General features: G+C 39.0%; 1 protein-coding gene across 26 annotated transcripts in view; it reads left to right on the top strand.

The window, feature by feature from the left end:
* PTPRD (protein tyrosine phosphatase receptor type D) overlaps positions 1-21,213 on the top strand; it is a 1,160,352-nt gene that overhangs the window by 893,415 nt on the left and 245,724 nt on the right. For all 26 annotated transcript variants that reach the window (XM_081844735.1, XM_081844724.1, XM_081844745.1 and 23 more), the window contains 2 exons: positions 15,327-15,472; positions 20,505-20,646. In XM_081844735.1, the coding sequence (XP_081700861.1) occupies positions 15,327-15,472; positions 20,505-20,646 (288 nt within the window). The remainder of the gene's footprint in view (positions 1-15,326; positions 15,473-20,504; positions 20,647-21,213) is intronic.

Here is a 21,213-nt window from a genome sequence, read left to right as displayed (position 1 = left end):
TAATTCGTGTTTAACATAAATCACGCTAACACCCTCCCGACTGCTTACATCGAATAGAAACATTATGCGATTTAAAGGATTAGTTTTCATAGTTATATGCCATAATGTTCATGGGGATATAAATATCTACCACTTCAGAAGATAACTTCATATGTAGTGCGGATAAACTACTGCACATCTGAGGGCAAATTGGGGCATCAACCATTTGGTTTGCCAGCTCAACTGTGGATTTTACTAAGTCTTAGCCAACTAGGGCATGTCAATCTTTCTGTCACTAAACTTCAATTTGAATGCTAGCTATGAAATTTAATCTCCTCAAAATCATTGGAGAAATTCTGTTACTCCACTAAGCATCTTGATTCATAACAAGAGTTGTCATAAGCAGCAGAGTAACAACGATAAGGCAGTGGTTGTGGAGTTGACTGCCTTGACATGGTCTCTACTGTAAAAGTAAACCTAGCAAAATACTAAATCATCACCTCCTATTAATTTAACTGCATCAGGATATGAAACACATGATACATAATTCTGATACTTTAATATTAAGACTTTTCTGAATGATATGTGCAAAGGTAGTCATTGAACAATTTCAGCTGGATTTTTAAAAAGGAATGTAACAACAATATATCTTGTCTCTTCTCTCCCTCCTATTCTGGCTCATGAAGAATCAATAATCAAGAGCATTTCTGCCATATGAGCCTGTTAATGCCTTATCTCAGGTATCTTCAAGTCAGATATTAGGTGGGTGGTTGCTAGAGAGGGCCTTTTTTGTGGTGTTGCCCTTGTCTTTCAGGAATGTTTGCTCAATGTCTTCACTTTTATCATGTAGTTGCCAGGTGGAAACTGTTTTATTTTCTTAGGCTCTCGGTTAGTAGCACCATGTTATCTTACATTAATGATGGCTAGTACCATTTTTGGTTTTAAGTTTGTCATTCATTTTATATTTGAGTTGAATTAAATTATATTGCTGTTTAATAGATTGTTGCACACTTTTGGTGCAGTATGTGGAAGTGAGCAGTGCAAGTGTTTCATCTAAAACAAATAAAATTGTTTCTATATGAGTAATCCAGTTCTGAGTGTGAGACATATTGTCTATTGTCTCAATCTGAGCCATGGGTGTGAATGAGGGCCTCCTTTCCCCTCTCCCCTCTCCAATTTTATATTTGGCAGGATACGGACTTCCAGTAATATGATGCAGACTGCTAAAAAAAACAGGTAGATAAGCAGCAATCCTGAAATGGTTTTAAAGGTGGTTGTTTTTTAACTGAAATATAAATACTTTAGTGGTGTTTATGGTGAAGATGGTCCCTCCACACAACCGCCCCCCAAGAAAGAATTGTATAAATTGTTTAATTCATATTGGGTTCCTTATCTAGCAACAACACTAGGCCTCATCCTAGCTCATAAAAAATGTTCAGAAGTTGCTAGTCTCTTTTCTCTGAATCATGAAAAGCAGGGAAGAAATTGCTTCCCTTTCATATTTTCCTATCAGAAATCCACCCCACATGAATGGAAAAAATCAGCATCATGGTGCATTTAGATAACTAGAAATTGATTTAGTTAACAGTAGTCACATTTACATGGTAGCTGAAATTTTGTAACAGCTACCTGGATTTTAGTTTTGAAATAAGATTAAACACAGGTATTTTATTTTATTTTTAAGCCACATCAGCAAAGGCGTCACTAATAGGCAAAATAGTTCATAAATGTTCAAAGACTAATTGAAACTTAACCCTGTGTGCTCTCCCTTTCCTCTTAGTGGGAAAATTCCACTGAAAAAGAAAAAGATCTTGTTTGGTATTTTAAGACCTGTTGCTTCTATCTTACAGCAGCTTCAGATCTCTGTTACCAAATAATTCATATGCAGTCAGCACACATTAAAATTTGAAAAAAGGAGTGACAGAGAAAAAGAGAGGGAAAGAGAAAGCTTTGAAGCAGAATTTTCTTTCATTAAATTAGTGAATATGACAAGGTTATGTAATGTTCCAGAGGGATGAAGAGCTGCACGTCACTAACCTTTTAGATTCAAGAGGCTTTATCCTTTTCATTTGCTACTGGATGAAGGCTTAACACTGGATTAACTGGCAAGTTCCTTTTTTAATTCAGGTAGATAAAGCCCCTATCCAGATTTTATATATAATTATTTATCATATGCAATATAAAAATAAGTACTACACATGTACAGATAACCATATTTCTACTTCTGCATGTTTGTCATATGTGTATGCGTGTAGAGATTTACATACTGATTTTGTACATTTGCATATTGACCTGTCAAGATGATTCCTATTATCTTCTGTGACTGAGATACAGAAGAAGCACTACAGCTGGTCAAAGAATGGACCATTGTTTAAAGGGTCCTTTGCCTTTATTACAATATTGCTGCTGAATGGCATTTCCTTGCCAATATGCAACTCACTGTTTGAAAGCAATTATTAGAAATAAATGTGGATTTATTGCCAGCTTTAGATCTGAACTTTGTACCTTTACACAGCCAGTTAGCATGTGATGATGTTGGTCTTTGGGAGGTAAAAAGTTTGACTTGCTAATTCAACTATTACAAGCATAACAGCAGGCCAGTCAACTTTTTTCTGGCCAGGTGGCAACCGTATGTTTCAGATAAAGGTAGCTCTGCTTTCTGAGATCCTTTTAGCTGGATATACCCCCTGTTTGCAAAGCTCCATCGCAGAGATATGCTCCTTCCACAAAGGGAGACACCATGGGCCTCTAACTGGTGACAGGATCCATGTCCTTTCCTGCATTTTCAGGGACTTTAATTCCAAGTGAGACGCTTCAGAACCAGTTTAAGAGATAATTCAGCAACTCCTTACACTAATACAGCCGCAGTGGTGCTAATGGGATTATGCCAGGCACCCCCAAACTTGGCCCTCCAGATGTTTTAGGACTACAACTCCCATCATGCCTAGCTAACAGGACCAGTGGTCAGGGATGATGGGAATTGTAGTCCCAAAACATCTGGAGGGCCGAGTTTGGGCATACCTGGATTATGACATTGTACATATCCATCAAAAACCAAAATTTTTGATCTCAACTACTTAAAATGGGGGCAGGGAGAGATCTCTTTTAGCTCAAGGGCATCATTGCCTCATAGGCAACATTGTGTTGGATGCACTGCAGCAGCAGGTGGGGCCAGATGTGAGAGTGGGCAGAGCCACAAATGTGACTTTTACCTTTGTATAGTTGGGTATATCCCAGTCACACAAAAGTCAAAGGCTCCATATCACCATCCTGGCAAGCAAGATGCCTTGTCAGAACAGAGGAAGGCCAAGTGCAGGCTGGTGAGAGATGCGGCCTGGGAAATAGGGATGTTTCATGGGGAGAGTCCAGAGGACTCCAGGCCCCCCTGGGCCTGAGGTATCTCCCCCTTGACTTAAAGTGCAGTAGTCATGGAAGGATTTAAGTTGTTGTTGTTGTTTTGCAATAGCCTGTATATCCAAATAGGTCATCATATAATCAACATAAATTACAGTGGTTCTCAAACTTAATCCGTTCTGGAAGTTGGTTCCAAAACCAAAGTGTTCCACAACCAAGGTGCGCTTTCCCATAGAAAGTAATGCAAAATGGATTGATCCATTCCAGACTTCTAAAATCAACCCCTGAAACAGCAATTTAACACAAATTTTACTATGTAACGAGACCATTGATCCAGAAAATGAAAACAATAAACAATGTACAGCAGTCACACAATCAGTAGCTGAACTGGGTTCCACGCAGTCACAAAAACAAAACAAAAAAGCTGCAGAAAACAAAAACGCAAAATAAATAGCAAAAACAGACAGACCTCAGCATAACACTCAAAAGGGAAGCATGGCACTCAAAACGGATGTGTGGCACTCAAATCAGAAGCGTAACACTCAAAGCGGAGCACATTTGGCTTCTGAAAAATGTTCACAAACCAGAACACTTACTTCCAGGTTTGCAGTGTTTGGGTTCCAAGTTGTTTTGAGTACCGAGGCATTTGAGAACCAAGGTACCACTGTATTTTAATGTTGTGATACAAATTTCTACAGGAAACAAAACATAGTAAAAATAAATAAATACTTTGTTGCATTTTCTATACAGTGGTACCTTGGGTTACAGACACTTCAGGTTACAGATGCTTCAGGTTACAGACTCCGCTAACCCAGAATTACTACCTCGGGTTAAGAACTTTGCTTCAGGGTGAGAACAGAAATAGTGTGGCGCGGTGGCAGCGGGAGGCCCCATTAGCTAAAGTGGTACCTTTAGTTCAGTTCTTTAAAAGACACACATTATATTGCCCTGGACAATACAAAGCGACTAACAAATTCAATAAGTAATCATCATGAAAATACTATTGAACAACATTAATTAGAAGAAGCATTAATTAGAGGCTCTTTTACATGTTTTCACAAAAGGTCTTTGTATGTGAGAGATCCTTTGTTTCCCAATTAAGCTATATAAACTGTAAATTAGTATGTGGGTGCAGGAATGCTACTTGGCAAATGAATGCCTGCTGCTGCCTGGCTTAGTTTGGAATTTTTCCCATGTCCCTGGGTCAGAGATAACATGTGTCCCATTTTACAAATATGCACAACCTCCAGCGAAATAAGTGTTTGTAACCTCTACAGAATGCTGTGTTGCACATCATGTCTTGTTGCTTGAACAAGATTTATGCAGTTGGGAAATGTAACACACCTATTCTGCTTTCGGTTACTTATCAGGCTGTTTGTCACCAAATTGCAATTTCCGGAACAAAATATTCTACATTATCATTATCACCCATGTATCACACTACATTTCTGAATACTAGAACAGAAGGGCTTTACAAAGTTTGGCTCACTTTATTAAGACTGAGGGAAGCGTCTGATTTTAGCTGGCTGGTAACATAAATGTCTTGTGTGAGAATATCTTGGTTTGCACAAGACAAGGCAAATAGGAATTGGAGATTTTCTTTGCAGCTTTAATTTGTTTCTGTGGAAACAGTGACATTGACACAGGACTGTTGAACAGTGTGACAGTCTACTCAAGGCTTATTTTATGAAAATCCCCTTGAGGAGTTGTTGATTTTTTTTTTCCCAAAGAGGCCTCAGCCATGCCTATATATTTGAGTTTGCAAATTTGTATAGCTGTATTTTTTCCAGACATTTGGATTTGATGAAATCCTTGTCAGGCATAAATGAATATAGTTGCTTTGAAGTTGGCGGAGTAAAGCTGATTTATACCAGCTAACATGATGAACTACAGTGTAATTCTCTTGTGTGTTTGTAGAATGGCATAGGTACTATGATATTCCTTTTTAAAAAAAGAAAAAGCCCTGTATGTACTGAAGGCTGTATTTACAGGAACACAGTTAAACATCTTGGGCAATCTGTATGGATAATTTAGAGCTGGTAATTACTTCATGTGGGCAGAGATGCGTAGAATATGCCAGCATAATTTCACACTCTCCAATATTTCTCCAATGAAAATAGAATAGAATAGAATAGAATAGAATAGAATAGAATAGAATAGAATAGAATAGAGCAGCGGTGGCCAACTTCCAAAAGACTGTGATCTACTCATAGCATTAAAAACTGCCAGGGATCTACCCCCATTTTTTAGGGGTTCATTTTTTAGAGCTTTTTTTAGGGAGGGAAAAAGACACATTTTTAGTGTCTTGGAGGGCGGGACGAAGGGACGGGGCTGGTAGGGGGCCAGACCAAAACCTCACAGGGATCGACCAGTAGATCGCGATCGACCTGTTGAACATCGCTGGAATACAGTAACAACAATTTTATTATTCACATTCTGCCCATCTGACAGGGTTGCCCCAGCCACTATGGGCAGCTTCCTCTATCTATCTATCTATCTATCTATCTATCTATCTATCTATCTATCATCTATCTATGCATACACACACACACACACACACACACACACACACACACACACACACAAAACATTAAACATTGAAAACTCCTCTATACAGGGCTGCCTTCAGATGTCTTCTAAAGGTTGTATGGTTACTTATCTCCTTGGCTTGGGGGTCATATAACTCCACACCCTCGTAACATTGGTCCAGTTAAAATAGGGACATCTTAAGGAAAAGCGGGACATTCTGGAATCAAGTCAGTAACCGGGATGGCTTCTGTAAATCCAGGACTGTCCCTGGAAAATAGAGGCATTTGGAGGGTCTGTAATTTGTAGCCCACCAAGGCTAGCAGAGCTGACCAGCCAAGTATACTTTGCAAGGTGCTGGACAAGGAAAATAAGTATGTACACTTATTTTTGTAGCACACTACTAATGGATATCCCAGTAAAGAAAATATTTTGAAGAATATGCTTAAGGGCCTTTAACATCCTAAGCATGTATTTATTTGCATAGCAAGTCTTGGGATCAAAGTAAAGGTTTGTTGGTAGAATTATCACTAATGCCATCCTACATGGAGTATACCATTGTATGTAACAATTTCTTAGCTTTGAAATACTATGACTGACAGTTTATAACCCTCAGGAAAAGACCACAAGCTTTGTTTGGGAGTTTGCTTAAAAGATTTCATGAAATCATAGCTCACTTGCATGCCCTTTTAGAAATAAAAGCTAATTAACTTCTTGCACAAGCCAATTTGCAGGTACATTGTAAGCACAGGTTAGAATTAAGGAGCAGTAATTGCTTATAATGATGATCAGCATAACTGATGTGATAAATTATGATTAATGAGTAAATTAGCAGTGAATGCTGTAAATGAGTCTGCTATGAAAATTATTTTAAAAAGAAACGAAGGGCAACCAGATCCATCAAGTGAGCTTCATATGTTTAATAGTTTGTCTTGGAGAAAATATAAAAACTAGGATAAATGATAATGATTTTATGTAATACTGTATGCATGTGACAATCAAACGGTCGTTGTTGCTGTTAACAATATAGTATTGCTATTATTTACTTACAACACAATAAAAATGCACAAAAATAATAAGGTCTGTCAATATATAGCCATATCAATGACTTTAAAATCACCAATTATTCATGATCTAAGTTTTATTGATGCCTATCCCTCCTTCATAACGGGACTGATACAATCATGTCCTACTCTAAACCACTAGTTCAGCAAGTGTGTGCCCACAGTATTCTTGGTTCTGTGTGCAGGATATATTTACTTCCACATCTTCCTTCAGAGTGCATTTGTCTGAGGAACAAGAACTGATATTGTAGGATAGGACTAAAAGCAAGACCCTCCTCCAAGGGTTATGGACCACGATACCTCAAGGACAGACTCTTCCCATATATGCACCAACCCGGACTCTGTGTTCATCAACTGAGGCCCTTATTCGTGTTCTTTTTGTTTTAACTATTTGTTTGTGCTTTTATCTTGTATTTTTATCTTGTGAACCACCCTGAGATCTTGTGATGGAGGGCGGTATAGAAATCTAATAAATAAATTAACACAACAAATACAATAGTGTCATGTATGTGAGCAATGCATTAACAGCGCTCACACTTTTCAGTTACCCCTGGGCTGGTTCTAAGTACTTGTGATGAACTCCTACAGTACCAAACATTACAAAGCAACTCTGTCTTGCCCTTTTCATAATATACAACTCACTAAATGTGTTTCTGTAGATTGAATGTATTGCACTCGGCTGCACTTGAGGGACGATTCCAACAGATTCCACACGAAAAATGCTTATGTCTCTGTGGAGATGGCAGTACCGAATCGGTGGCACATGCCCTCCTGGCTTGCACTCCTTATAAAGGCTTGAGGAATGAGATTATCACTCCTCTTTTTTTGTCCATTCCGAGTCACCCAACCACTGCCACAGTGTCCTTTCTCTTGGCAGATCAAGATGAGCAGGTGACAGCAAAGGCTGCAAGGTTTTTAGCTGGGGCAATCAGAATAAGATCCACTATTTGACTATTGATTCAAAACCCTAAAATGTATTTTATATGATTGACTTTTTATTTATATTCTTTGTATATTATATTGTTGTTTTATTGCTGTGGCCAATGGCTAATGCAAATAAAGCTTCATTTTAAAAAATGTGTTTCTGAATAAAATTATTTGTGGGTTGCCATCTATTAGTCCAAAAACTGGTGCAGTCCATTAGTTAGTATGAAGTGTCAGTTGGGAAGAGACTAAATCAAGTGATGATTCTGTTCTGTGGCCTAGATAGGTCATTGTGTGTCAGCCTCCAACCTTAGTTCTGTATGATGGGAATAGTAATAACCTACCTTTCAGGTTTTTTAAAATAATAATATATGTCATATTGACCAATGCTATATGTTAAATGAATGAATGGATTTAAAAATGCCTTTGTTGTGTGTTTGGTAGTAGACGTGCATATTATGACATCCACAAGTCTGTATTAAATCAGACAAACAAGGACAGTGTTTGCCATTTTCACTGAACTTTACTTGTTCATTATCTCTCCCAGCTGGATGTTCAACCTGGTCAACTCAGGGGCATATGCTGTGTGACTAATTTACTGGAAGCAACTTCTGTCTCGTTTTGTTCGGCGGAATATATTGTATTGGAATTTTCCCACGCAGATATGAAACTTTGCTTAATGAACTATGCCAATGAGCGATTTTGTTGGACTTTGCACTTCGGTATTCAAAGAAGGTTAAAAATGTGTGCCAATTTTTCAGCTGATGTTGCTCTCATGCTAATCAGCAGAATGGTGCTATAGAGTGCCATTAATAGTCTTGGTAGCTGAATGTCCAGAAATTATCACTATTCCCTACCACAATAATGTGTATTCGACATGATTAACAATCTCCATAAATAAGAGGGTGATGCATTAATATGTGAGTTGGAGACTATTGAGTTGATAGTAATGTGATAGCTTTTATTAGACCATTCGGTTTGTGAAGGAATGTGCATACCTTAACTTACAAAGAATTCTGACAAGCCAATTTGGAAGGTAGCTCATTAATCCTTATATGAATGAAAGAAAATGATAATCTGACAGTATAAACTAGTTGCATTTTCTATCAATAATAGATCATGCAAATGGTTTATTGGTGTTAATGCTAAAACGAATATGAATAAAGGAAGTTTTACTTTGTCTGCTTCGTCCATTGTCCTTGGTAATTTATTTTCACCAAAAGTTGAATAGCAACATTTAGAAACAAACTAATAAACATTGGGTGATTCTGAACACTAGGTGGGTAGCACCTATTAAGGCCAACAGTTTTCAGCAACTCAGTCATCCCTGTAGTTTTTGTTCATTCTTTTTTGCAGTTTTCTTTAAGCAGAACGAATATTAATTTGTTAATGGAAGTCTTAGGAACGTGTATGTTTCTAAAGCGTGTAGATTCTTGATAGCCACGAATCTTTTGGACCATTGTGGAATCTAACCCAGAAGACTTCAAAGGCTCTGTACTGGGTTCACTGAACCTTTCACTGCCTCTCTCTCTCTCTTGGGGGAAAAAAAGGATTTTGAAAGGCTGACCAGTTCTGCAACAGAAAAGACTGCAGCAGTTGTCTTCAAGGACTCGTCAGCACATACATCTGCATGCCCTAGTTAGATATCAGTGCATCAGTCTTTTTGTCAGAGGGCATATTGGCCTCAGGGTTAACCAAGAGCTTCAGTTAACTCAGGTTCCGATCACTGGATTTTTTACTCACAGATCTCATTAAATTATTAAACATCTCAGATGATTTCCTGCTCATAGCCTTCCATGAAACTGTATAGTCAGTCACAGGAACAAAATATTTTTTAGTGCTCAGAGTACGGGGGAATGATCCCCCTTCTTGCTATTTCTCAAAGATAATGGATTATACTGTTTTCTATTTCTTTCTTGCTCCCTCTGCCAGCTTTTGTTTGATTGACGGCGGGGTGTCTATCCCTCTCTCCTCGTTTCTTGTACTCTCTATGGTAGCTTGGGGGGGATGAGAGCGAGAGAGAGAGCAGGTGTGTTAAATCACATTTTGGAGCCATACCAATGAATAAGCATTTTACCTTTTAATCCTGTATGAAGGCAGGTCTTCGTGAGAGTTTCCATTTGGAACATCAACCTTCTTGGCATATTAGGTGTAATGAAATAGAAGGCTGTAACAGAGAACAAAATACATGGGAATCCTAGAGCCACTACTTTTGAGCTGCCCAAGGATTGCCCATCATTTATATTGCGGATGCTGTAGATTTTAGGCACATGCATCTGAAACCATCAGGGAAGGCAGTTTTGGCAAGTGGTCTTTATTATGAATTTTCAGGACCATCAGACACCTGCTAGATGCAAGCATGCATAATGGCTAGGCCTTGGGTTGGATATCATATGGATACTACTGCCTCTTACATGCTTTGTTCTGTTCTTCATCTGTAAACACTCTTATCAGAATTTCCACCTTGACTCACAGTTTTCTTTTTTCACTATGTTTGGTCAGTCATGGGCGAAACTATTGAGAATTATATTCATTGAACAGTTCTCTTCTTACCTGGCTGGGTGGCTTGTGACCGTAGGGACATATGTGAGCCTCCAACTGTTTTCAAAAGCTCCCTGCGAGTGATTGCGTCGGACCACTGACAAGAATTATAGGTGGAGGTGAGAGATATGGGTGTCTCCAGTGCCAGATTTATGTATAAGCTAAACAAGCTATAGCTTAGTGCCGCACTCTCTTGGGGCCCCAAATTTTTTTTAAAGGAAAAATATTAATATTAATATTAATATACTTCTTCTTAATTGTATTTCAGTTCAACAATTACTTTGATAAAATACATAATTTGGTGTGTGCAAATGGCTTTATATACCTATTAAGTCCATAAATTACCATATAGCAGATATTCAACACAAAAAACAGTGACAATTTGTTGTTGACAAAGGACAGCTGGACATATAAAGGGCCCCATTACCTTCAGTAGCTTAGGGCCTCATCAAACCTAAATTTGACCCTAGTGTGTCAGGGGGTAGGGAATGGCAGTACAATGCAACTCCTAACAGATACCCTTAAGGAAATGTGGCCCTAGACAGAAAAACATGTCCCTCGCTTCAACAATATATGTGTAAGTGCATACTTATTTTAAAGAGGAAGATAAAACCTTTAGGCTTTGTACTCTGTTTATGAACACATATTCTTTTCATAATAGCTTCTACTGGTGTCTTTGTACATGCAAAAGCATGCTGTAATTTGGATATGAGAAGGCTTTGGTGATTAAAATTGCTAGCTCTACAGTCTGTTTTGTACAGAGAAGACATTTGAATTCTTATAAAATTTAAAATGTTACAATGGTGAAATAAATACATCTTCTTCCTATATATTTGCTCTTTTCCTTGTTAATATAGATATGTGTTAAAATCTCTTAGGGGCAGCTTCACACTGCTGGATAGTTTAGTCGGTAGAGCATGAGACTTGAATTTCAGGGTCTTGTGTTGGAGCCCCAAGTTGGGCAAAAGATTCCTGCATTGCAGGGGGTTGGACGAGATAGTCCTCATGGTCCTTTCCATCTCTAGATTTCTGTGGTTCTACGTAAGAATTCCTGCATAGAAGAAACTCAAGTGTAGGAATGCTTTACATCTGTAAAAATCATACTGTGTGCTGATTTTACATTTGTGTACATTTCCAACTATACAGGTACAATTGGACACAGTATCCTAGTTCACGTACATTAAGGAAGGGGAACCCATGGTCCTATAAATGTTGTTAGATTCTGTCTCCCTTTTGGCATGGCTAAAGGGAGGGTTTATGGTCAGTATTAAACTGACCACAAGTCTGTATTAAATCAGACAAACAAGGACAGTGTTTGCCATTTTCACTGAACTTTACTTGTTCATTATCTCTCCCAGCTGGATGTTCAACCTGGTCAACTCAGGGGCATATGCTGTGTGACTAATTTACTGGAAGCAACTTCTGTCTCGTTTTGTTCGGCGGAATATATTGTATTGGAATTTTCCCACGCAGATATGAAACTTTGCTTAATGAACTATGCCAATGAGCGATTTTGTTGGACTTTGCACTTCGGTATTCAAAGAAGGTTAAAAATGTGTGCCAATTTTTCAGCTGATGTTGCTCTCATGCTAATCAGCAGAATGGTGCTATAGAGTGCCATTAATAGTCTTGGTAGCTGAATGTCCAGAAATTATCACTATTCCCTACCACAATAATGTGTATTCGACATGATTAACAATCTCCATAAATAAGAGGGTGATGCATTAATATGTGAGTTGGAGACTATTGAGTTGATAGTAATGTGATAGCTTTTATTAGACCATTCGGTTTGTGAAGGAATGTGCATACCTTAACTTACAAAGAATTCTGACAAGCCAATTTGGAAGGTAGCTCATTAATCCTTATATGAATGAAAGAAAATGATAATCTGACAGTATAAACTAGTTGCATTTTCTATCAATAATAGATCATGCAAATGGTTTATTGGTGTTAATGCTAAAACGAATATGAATAAAGGAAGTTTTACTTTGTCTGCTTCGTCCATTGTCCTTGGTAATTTATTTTCACCAAAAGTTGAATAGCAACATTTAGAAACAAACTAATAAACATTGGGTGATTCTGAACACTAGGTGGGTAGCACCTATTAAGGCCAACAGTTTTCAGCAACTCAGTCATCCCTGTAGTTTTTGTTCATTCTTTTTTGCAGTTTTCTTTAAGCAGAACGAATATTAATTTGTTAATGGAAGTCTTAGGAACGTGTATGTTTCTAAAGCGTGTAGATTCTTGATAGCCACGAATCTTTTGGACCATTGTGGAATCTAACCCAGAAGACTTCAAAGGCTCTGTACTGGGTTCACTGAACCTTTCACTGCCTCTCTCTCTCTCTTGGGGGAAAAAAAGGATTTTGAAAGGCTGACCAGTTCTGCAACAGAAAAGACTGCAGCAGTTGTCTTCAAGGACTCGTCAGCACATACATCTGCATGCCCTAGTTAGATATCAGTGCATCAGTCTTTTTGTCAGAGGGCATATTGGCCTCAGGGTTAACCAAGAGCTTCAGTTAACTCAGGTTCCGATCACTGGATTTTTTACTCACAGATCTCATTAAATTATTAAACATCTCAGATGATTTCCTGCTCATAGCCTTCCATGAAACTGTATAGTCAGTCACAGGAACAAAATATTTTTTAGTGCTCAGAGTACGGGGGAATGATCCCCCTTCTTGCTATTTCTCAAAGATAATGGATTATACTGTTTTCTATTTCTTTCTTGCTCCCTCTGCCAGCTTTTGTTTGATTGACGGCGGGGTGTCTATCCCTCTCTCCTCGTTTCTTGTACTCTCTATGGTAGCTTGGGGGGGATGAGAGCGAGAGAGAGAGCAGGTGTGTTAAATCACATTTTGGAGCCATACCAATGAATAAGCATTTTACCTTTTAATCCTGTATGAAGGCAGGTCTTCGTGAGAGTTTCCATTTGGAACATCAACCTTCTTGGCATATTAGGTGTAATGAAATAGAAGGCTGTAACAGAGAACAAAATACATGGGAATCCTAGAGCCACTACTTTTGAGCTGCCCAAGGATTGCCCATCATTTATATTGCGGATGCTGTAGATTTTAGGCACATGCATCTGAAACCATCAGGGAAGGCAGTTTTGGCAAGTGGTCTTTATTATGAATTTTCAGGACCATCAGACACCTGCTAGATGCAAGCATGCATAATGGCTAGGCCTTGGGTTGGATATCATATGGATACTACTGCCTCTTACATGCTTTGTTCTGTTCTTCATCTGTAAACACTCTTATCAGAATTTCCACCTTGACTCACAGTTTTCTTTTTTCACTATGTTTGGTCAGTCATGGGCGAAACTATTGAGAATTATATTCATTGAACAGTTCTCTTCTTACCTGGCTGGGTGGCTTGTGACCGTAGGGACATATGTGAGCCTCCAACTGTTTTCAAAAGCTCCCTGCGAGTGATTGCGTCGGACCACTGACAAGAATTATAGGTGGAGGTGAGAGATATGGGTGTCTCCAGTGCCAGATTTATGTATAAGCTAAACAAGCTATAGCTTAGTGCCGCACTCTCTTGGGGCCCCAAATTTTTTTTAAAGGAAAAATATTAATATTAATATTAATATACTTCTTCTTAATTGTATTTCAGTTCAACAATTACTTTGATAAAATACATAATTTGGTGTGTGCAAATGGCTTTATATACCTATTAAGTCCATAAATTACCATATAGCAGATATTCAACACAAAAAACAGTGACAATTTGTTGTTGACAAAGGACAGCTGGACATATAAAGGGCCCCATTACCTTCAGTAGCTTAGGGCCTCATCAAACCTAAATTTGACCCTAGTGTGTCAGGGGGTAGGGAATGGCAGTACAATGCAACTCCTAACAGATACCCTTAAGGAAATGTGGCCCTAGACAGAAAAACATGTCCCTCGCTTCAACAATATATGTGTAAGTGCATACTTATTTTAAAGAGGAAGATAAAACCTTTAGGCTTTGTACTCTGTTTATGAACACATATTCTTTTCATAATAGCTTCTACTGGTGTCTTTGTACATGCAAAAGCATGCTGTAATTTGGATATGAGAAGGCTTTGGTGATTAAAATTGCTAGCTCTACAGTCTGTTTTGTACAGAGAAGACATTTGAATTCTTATAAAATTTAAAATGTTACAATGGTGAAATAAATACATCTTCTTCCTATATATTTGCTCTTTTCCTTGTTAATATAGATATGTGTTAAAATCTCTTAGGGGCAGCTTCACACTGCTGGATAGTTTAGTCGGTAGAGCATGAGACTTGAATTTCAGGGTCTTGTGTTGGAGCCCCAAGTTGGGCAAAAGATTCCTGCATTGCAGGGGGTTGGACGAGATAGTCCTCATGGTCCTTTCCATCTCTAGATTTCTGTGGTTCTACGTAAGAATTCCTGCATAGAAGAAACTCAAGTGTAGGAATGCTTTACATCTGTAAAAATCATACTGTGTGCTGATTTTACATTTGTGTACATTTCCAACTATACAGGTACAATTGGACACAGTATCCTAGTTCACGTACATTAAGGAAGGGGAACCCATGGTCCTATAAATGTTGTTAGATTCTGTCTCCCTTTTGGCATGGCTAAAGGGAGGGTTTATGGTCAGGGTTAATGGGAGATGTAGTCCAACAACATCTGCAGGACACCCGGTTCCCACCCCAATGTACACTGTATATGAGATGATCACATGCAGTGATCTGCATGCACACAGCATGCACACATTAATTCCTACCTGGCAGTGCCTTCTGTGCAGGAATACTTTAATGTATCCAGCTACATGCCAGTTTTAATTTCCCTTGCTTTAAGGGTTAATATTGTTTTTAGAGAAACAACAGATTTCCATTTTAGTTCTTTTGACAGCTTGACACGCTCTTTTGGATATTTCTTGCTTAGATTTATTTTGCTGTTTTTTCTTTTTCTTTTTTAGCACCACCAAAGTTTACAAGAACACCCGTTGACCAGATAGGAGTCTCTGGGGGAGTCGCATCATTCATCTGCCAAGCTACGGGAGACCCGAGACCTAAGATTGTCTGGAACAAAAAGGGCAAGAAAGTCAGCAATCAGAGATTTGAGGTATTAGGTCCATTGTTCTGTTCCTCTGAAAAACATTTACTTTAATATCGCCTGATTATTCCCTATTGCTTTTGAACAGTTATCATATTAGAACTGCGGCATTGATGCTTACATTGGTGTACCGGAACAAAACAAAAACAAAAAACAAAACCCCCCACATTTTAGGATCTCTCCCTAAAGAGAAAATCCAGTTCAGTTTGTAACAGTTCTCCACATAACCTCTGACCAGACTGAGAGTGAGATGTGCTATGAATTTATTTATTTATTAGTCCCTACTCTGCATTCTTCTTTTGTATTCCGCTTACTTGGGTTGGGTTGGCTATGCTTTGCTTCTCAATAACCTGTGGGGTGGAAAGCAAAAATCCAGTTCCCAATGTCATCTGTGGTGGATTTTGCTGAAGAGTTAGAAGTATGATTTTGGGAAAACACTGGAAAAAATATTCAAGTCAGATTAAGAACTCAGAAGGGTAGTGGATAATGTAATGGGTTTATGAACAGCAATGGGAATCAGCATCACAGAAGCAATACAATCACAATGTTAGTAATCGTGTGCCAATTTGGGGTTGGCATTGTGGTTCTCTTCTTCAGCCTTGCCTTTCCCCGCCATGCATGGTACACTGTGCCCCAAAGGCCCTTGCTGCTGCTGATCCCCTTCCATCGTTTGCGAGATGGCACGGCTGCATGTACGCTAATGGCCTGCATATTGGTCCAACATACTCAGATTTTATGTTTAGTATCAGTATTTGGGAAGTTCTTTGTTGTTTACAGGTTGGTGGGAGGAAATGAATACACAAACAATAATGTGGACAAAAGCAATCATAAATCATAAATGGAATCATGGTAGATAATAGGTGGTGCGGGTGGCGCTGTGGGTTAAACCACAGACCCTAGGGCTTGCTGATCAGAAGGTCGGTGGTTTGAATCCCCGCAATGGGGTGAGCTCCTGTTGCTCAGTCCCTGCTCCTGCCAACCTAGCAGTTCGAAAGCACGTCAAAGTGCAAGTAGATAAATAGGTACCACTCCAGCGGGAAGGTAAACGGCATTTCCATGCGCTGCTCTGGTTCTCCAGAAGCGGCTTAGTCATGCTGGCCACATGACCTGGAAGCTGTACGCCGGCTCTCTTGGCCAGTAAAGCAAGATGAGCACCACAACCCCAGAGTCGGTCACGACTAGACCTAATAGTCAGGGGTCCCTTTACCTTTACCTAGATAGTAAGTTGTAGCATCTTAAGAACATAGTGAGATCCTGCTGAGATCAGGTGAGTGGCTTATTTAGTCCCACATCTTGTTCTCACAGCCAACTGGATACCTATCGGAAACCTGAAAGCAGGACCACCACAGCACCCTTGCTCCTGTTGTTTCCACCAACCAAAATTCAGAAGTATACTGCCTCTGCCATTAAGAGGAGGACCATCTTCATTATTGGTAGTCATTGATAGCCTTATCTTCTATGGGTTTTCGAATTCTTTTATCCTCTCTAAGCCATCAAAGTTGGTGGCCATCATGGCCTCTTGTGGGGCTGAATCATATTGTTTAAACTATATTATATGGTTTATCAGATTCTTGATCAATATGGCAGCCTAATGCTGCATAAGAAACAAGTGAGGGATTATTGAATTATTGCTCCACATTGCTCTAATTCTCTGCTTCCCTTTCTTCTCCCTCTTTGCTGATTTTAATGACATCATCCCAAAGGAAGCCTTGTTGCAAATTTTCTTACATACATTGCTGAGATGCACTCATTTCCCTCTCCTTTCACCCAAGCTTTAGATTCATCTGTAAATCACAAGTTTGGGCTTTAGTCCTGATTATTATTACTTTAAAGGAACAGAAAATACCTTTCTTTCTTTTCTTTTAAAAAAAAATATTTTTTATGGAAGTGTATATGATATATCTGAATAAGTATTCTCCACTGCATTTCTTCTTAAGTGTTTCTTTTAATCAGTTTCCGGAGATGGCAAAGAACTGAACCCCAACATTGACAGCTGTGTGAAAGCTAGATGCTATCTGTTTCACACACTTTAATACTTGGTGGTGGTTGTTTCTAATACTTGTGTTGTTGGAACTTCTGTAAGCAAACCAGGTTAGGAACAAATATGTTTGCTATATCATTTTAGTTTGCCATGTGTGTGGCAAAGAACTGCAGTTGGCCCTCAGCCCTTCCCACTCCTCTGTTCATAGACATGATGAATGTTCTATATACATGTTAACCTCAAATAATAATCTGGAGTTTTCACTGGTTGTTACAAGGCTCAAATGGTATAGACTTGTTGAGGCAAAGCACATGAATTTATGTGTTGTTGGTTTTGGGGTCCCATCATTCCTGGTAACTAGAGGTTCTGGCTGGGGCTAATGGAAGTTGTAGTCGTGGTCCAACAGCAGATGGAGGACATCACACTGACTACCTTGGATACATGTGCTTCACAATATCAACAGATTCAGAATGTGGTAATACATATTCAATAGGAGTGGTTAAGCAAGAACTTAATTACTCACTTCTGTGTCAGGAGTCCTACTCACACCAACCAAATTGTTGGGTTCCAGAGCTTGTTGAAGCAAATTGCATGTTTGGAGCTATCCAAGGTGCTGTAATTGCAGTATGATCCTGCCTGCCTTACTAAGCATTTGTTGTGCCCTGGGCAGCATATAATGCTTTATTATATCGCAGCATATAATGCTTTATTAGTCCTAGTTGATATATAGCACAACATTAGTCTAGGAAAATATAGATCTAGAAGTATAACTCTGCAAAATATTTAAGTTTGTTTATATTGCTTTCACTATGTTTTTATTACAACCCCAACGCAGAATAAGAGGAGTAAGGTGAAGAAGAGGTTTCTCTCCTTCCTTACCTCCCATCTTGCAACCCATGATCTACCTATGCTTCCTTGCCTATTCCAGGAAATGATATCTGAACATTTTAGCTGCTTTCTGTGGGAGGCTGCATGTTCCTCAAGATTAATTCACATACACCACAGACATATAAACTATGCAGGGATTGTGTGAAACAGGGAACTAGACAAGCATTATATGAAGAAGCGAAGTGCATATGATCTGTGAGTCAAACTCTTTCCTTCCCATGATCCTTTAAGTATTGAAGTGCCTTTTGTATTAGGCTTCAGTGGCTGTTCAATTTCTAATTTCCAATTTTTACAAATGCAGATCAAAGTCTAGGGAAGAATGCATTTTTTTCCCAGTAAACTGAAACGTATATGAAAGGCTAAAAAAGATATCATCCATTATTTATTACCCCAGGAGAGTTTAAATTGACTCTTTTGAACAGGCTTTTAGCACACATTTGTTTAAGTTTGGATGGATTCCCCTTCCATCTTGAGTGAATTTTAGGGCAGGGGCAAACTTGCCATTTATCCTAGTTTTCTAGAAGTTAGGAACAGGGAATATGGCTCTATCTGTGTTTGTTTAAAAGATGGCAAGAGAAGCCAGCAAATTCCCTGAAATCTCCATGGAGTTAAACTATCCTTATTCAACCACTGCGGTTGCAGTTAGGGGATTCCTGCCTCCCATCCACCAGTGCTTGCAAATTTCAACAGGTGTTAGTGAACTGAGCTAGGTTCATGGTCCTTATATTAATTTACAAAACCCTGAACGCCGTAGGTCTAGGATGCCTTAGGGACCACCTTGGCTCTTATATCCCAGCTCAGTCACTGAGATCATTGGTTGGAGCATTGCTGGTTGTCTCCTGAGTTGGTGACCACATTTGACTTCAACATAAAACCAAGCTTTCAGCGTTAGCTCGCTCCCATTGAAAATGCTTCCAGCAGAGCATTGGATACAGGCACTTTCTGTATGGACTTACAAGCATTTGCTGAAGCCTCTCTTCTTTTGCCACCAGGCTTATGCAGAAAATTAAGAAAGTGTGCTACTTAATAGACACCTGGTGATCTGTGTGTTGTTTTGTGTTGTTCTTACTACATTTTACTTCTTCTAAACTTCTTTGACTTTTTAATGAAATTGAAGTATACAGTTATTTTACAAACAAACTAAACAAGCACTTTTAAAAGCCCTGGACAATTATTGCACGGACAATAAGGCTGAGGTCATGAAAGAACTTGTCGATGTGGTCTTAGCTGAGCATTTGTTTCCCAGATTCAATTTTTCATCTGCCATGTGGTTGTAGTCAGTCACAGACCCAAAATACACCAGCATGCTCACAGTTTCACACCCTTTCAGTGTCCCTGGGTGAGGATGATCTGTAAAGGCATCCATTAATTCCTGCTTACCATTTTAAACATGAAATATATGTCTTCTGAGTGTTGGAGGCCTGGAATAGACTGTGGATCCTTTGCCACAAAAACAAACTCTCTGGGGAAGATGGCTGAGCTGGCCTTGGAGGTTGTGCTTTTTTTGTATTATAGCTGCCAGCCAACCCCATATGCATGTGAGTGACACAGATATTTTTTTCCTACACTACCCTGCAGTCATTTGGTCACTGTAACTATGCATGCCATGGCCATGGCTAGGTGATCTTCACATGGCTCACATCACTGCTCTTTTATGTCGCTTTCAAATTAATGACAATTTGGCCAGCCCACCACTAGAGAGTTTTATAGTGAGTTAAAATTTGAGAAGAAGAAGAAGAGGAGTTTGGATTTGATATCCCGCTTTATCACTACCTGAAGGAGTCTCAAAGCGGCTAACATTCTCCTTTCCCTTCCTCCCCCACAACAAATACTTTGTGGGGTGAGTGGGGCTGAGAGACTTCAGAGAAGTGTGACTGACCCAAGGTCACCCAGCAGCTGCATGTGGAGGAGCAGAGACGTAAACCCGGTTCACCAGATTATGAGTCTACCACTCTTAACCACTACACCACCTTTTGCATTTTAGCCCCCTTACTTAGGGCCAAGAAATATGAGTGACTCTTAAATTTGCTCCTTTCCACTCGTATGAAATCAACCATTGATGTCCATGATAGAGGAATTTAGACCAGTGAGATTATGTATTAAATACCCAGGCTTAGTGGAGAGGCAGGTATTTGTAACAACACCTGTGACAGCTCCTGTTTCCTTCAATAGGTAATAGAGTTTGATGATGGATCTGGATCCGTTCTCAGAATACAACCACTACGGACTCCACGAGATGAAGCTATTTATGAATGTGTTGCTTCCAACAGTGTTGGAGAAATAAGTGTGTCCACAAGACTCACTGTGTTACGTGGTAAGTGGCTTCCATATATTTATTATTTTAAAGATATTTGTTTGCTTTTTTTTTTTTTACTGATTGTAGGGAAATGTTTTACAGAGTTACAGTATTTATACTTGAAAAGGGAAAAACCCTGATGTGTTTTTCACCTAGAAATTGTTCTCTTTCAAGCTGAGTTGACATAATGATTACATCACAATCAGTTGTGCCGTGTGCAGTTGCGTGTAGTGAGTGCAGTTGGTGATATCTTCATTCCCAGTGTCTGGGATTTGTCCCTACAATAGCTGTTGGTTTATCTCTTCAGGTTTATGGTGGACAGGTTGCTTTGTGTAATCTGGAGAGAAGCTATATTTGATATACATTCGGTTGCTACTTTCATTTGATGTACTTTCGGTTGCTATTAATGTATAAATTGTTCTTTCTTCTCTCAGAAGAAATACTGAAGTTCAGACATAAAAAATAGGAGAATTTAAAACGAAGAAGGGAGCTATAGCTAAATTCACTCAACGGTTTTTGGATGAATTGGGTTTTCAAAGTGCTGCCCTTGGCATTTTATGCTGTGTGATAGGCATTTATATCAAA

The sequence above is a fragment of the Podarcis erhardii genome, assembly GCF_964252035.2.
Source record: "Podarcis erhardii genome assembly, chromosome: 17".
Classification (NCBI taxonomy): Eukaryota; Metazoa; Chordata; class Lepidosauria; order Squamata; family Lacertidae; genus Podarcis; species Podarcis erhardii.
The sequence above is the reverse complement of the archived record's forward strand: the minus strand, read 5'-3'. Positions and strand labels throughout refer to the sequence as shown.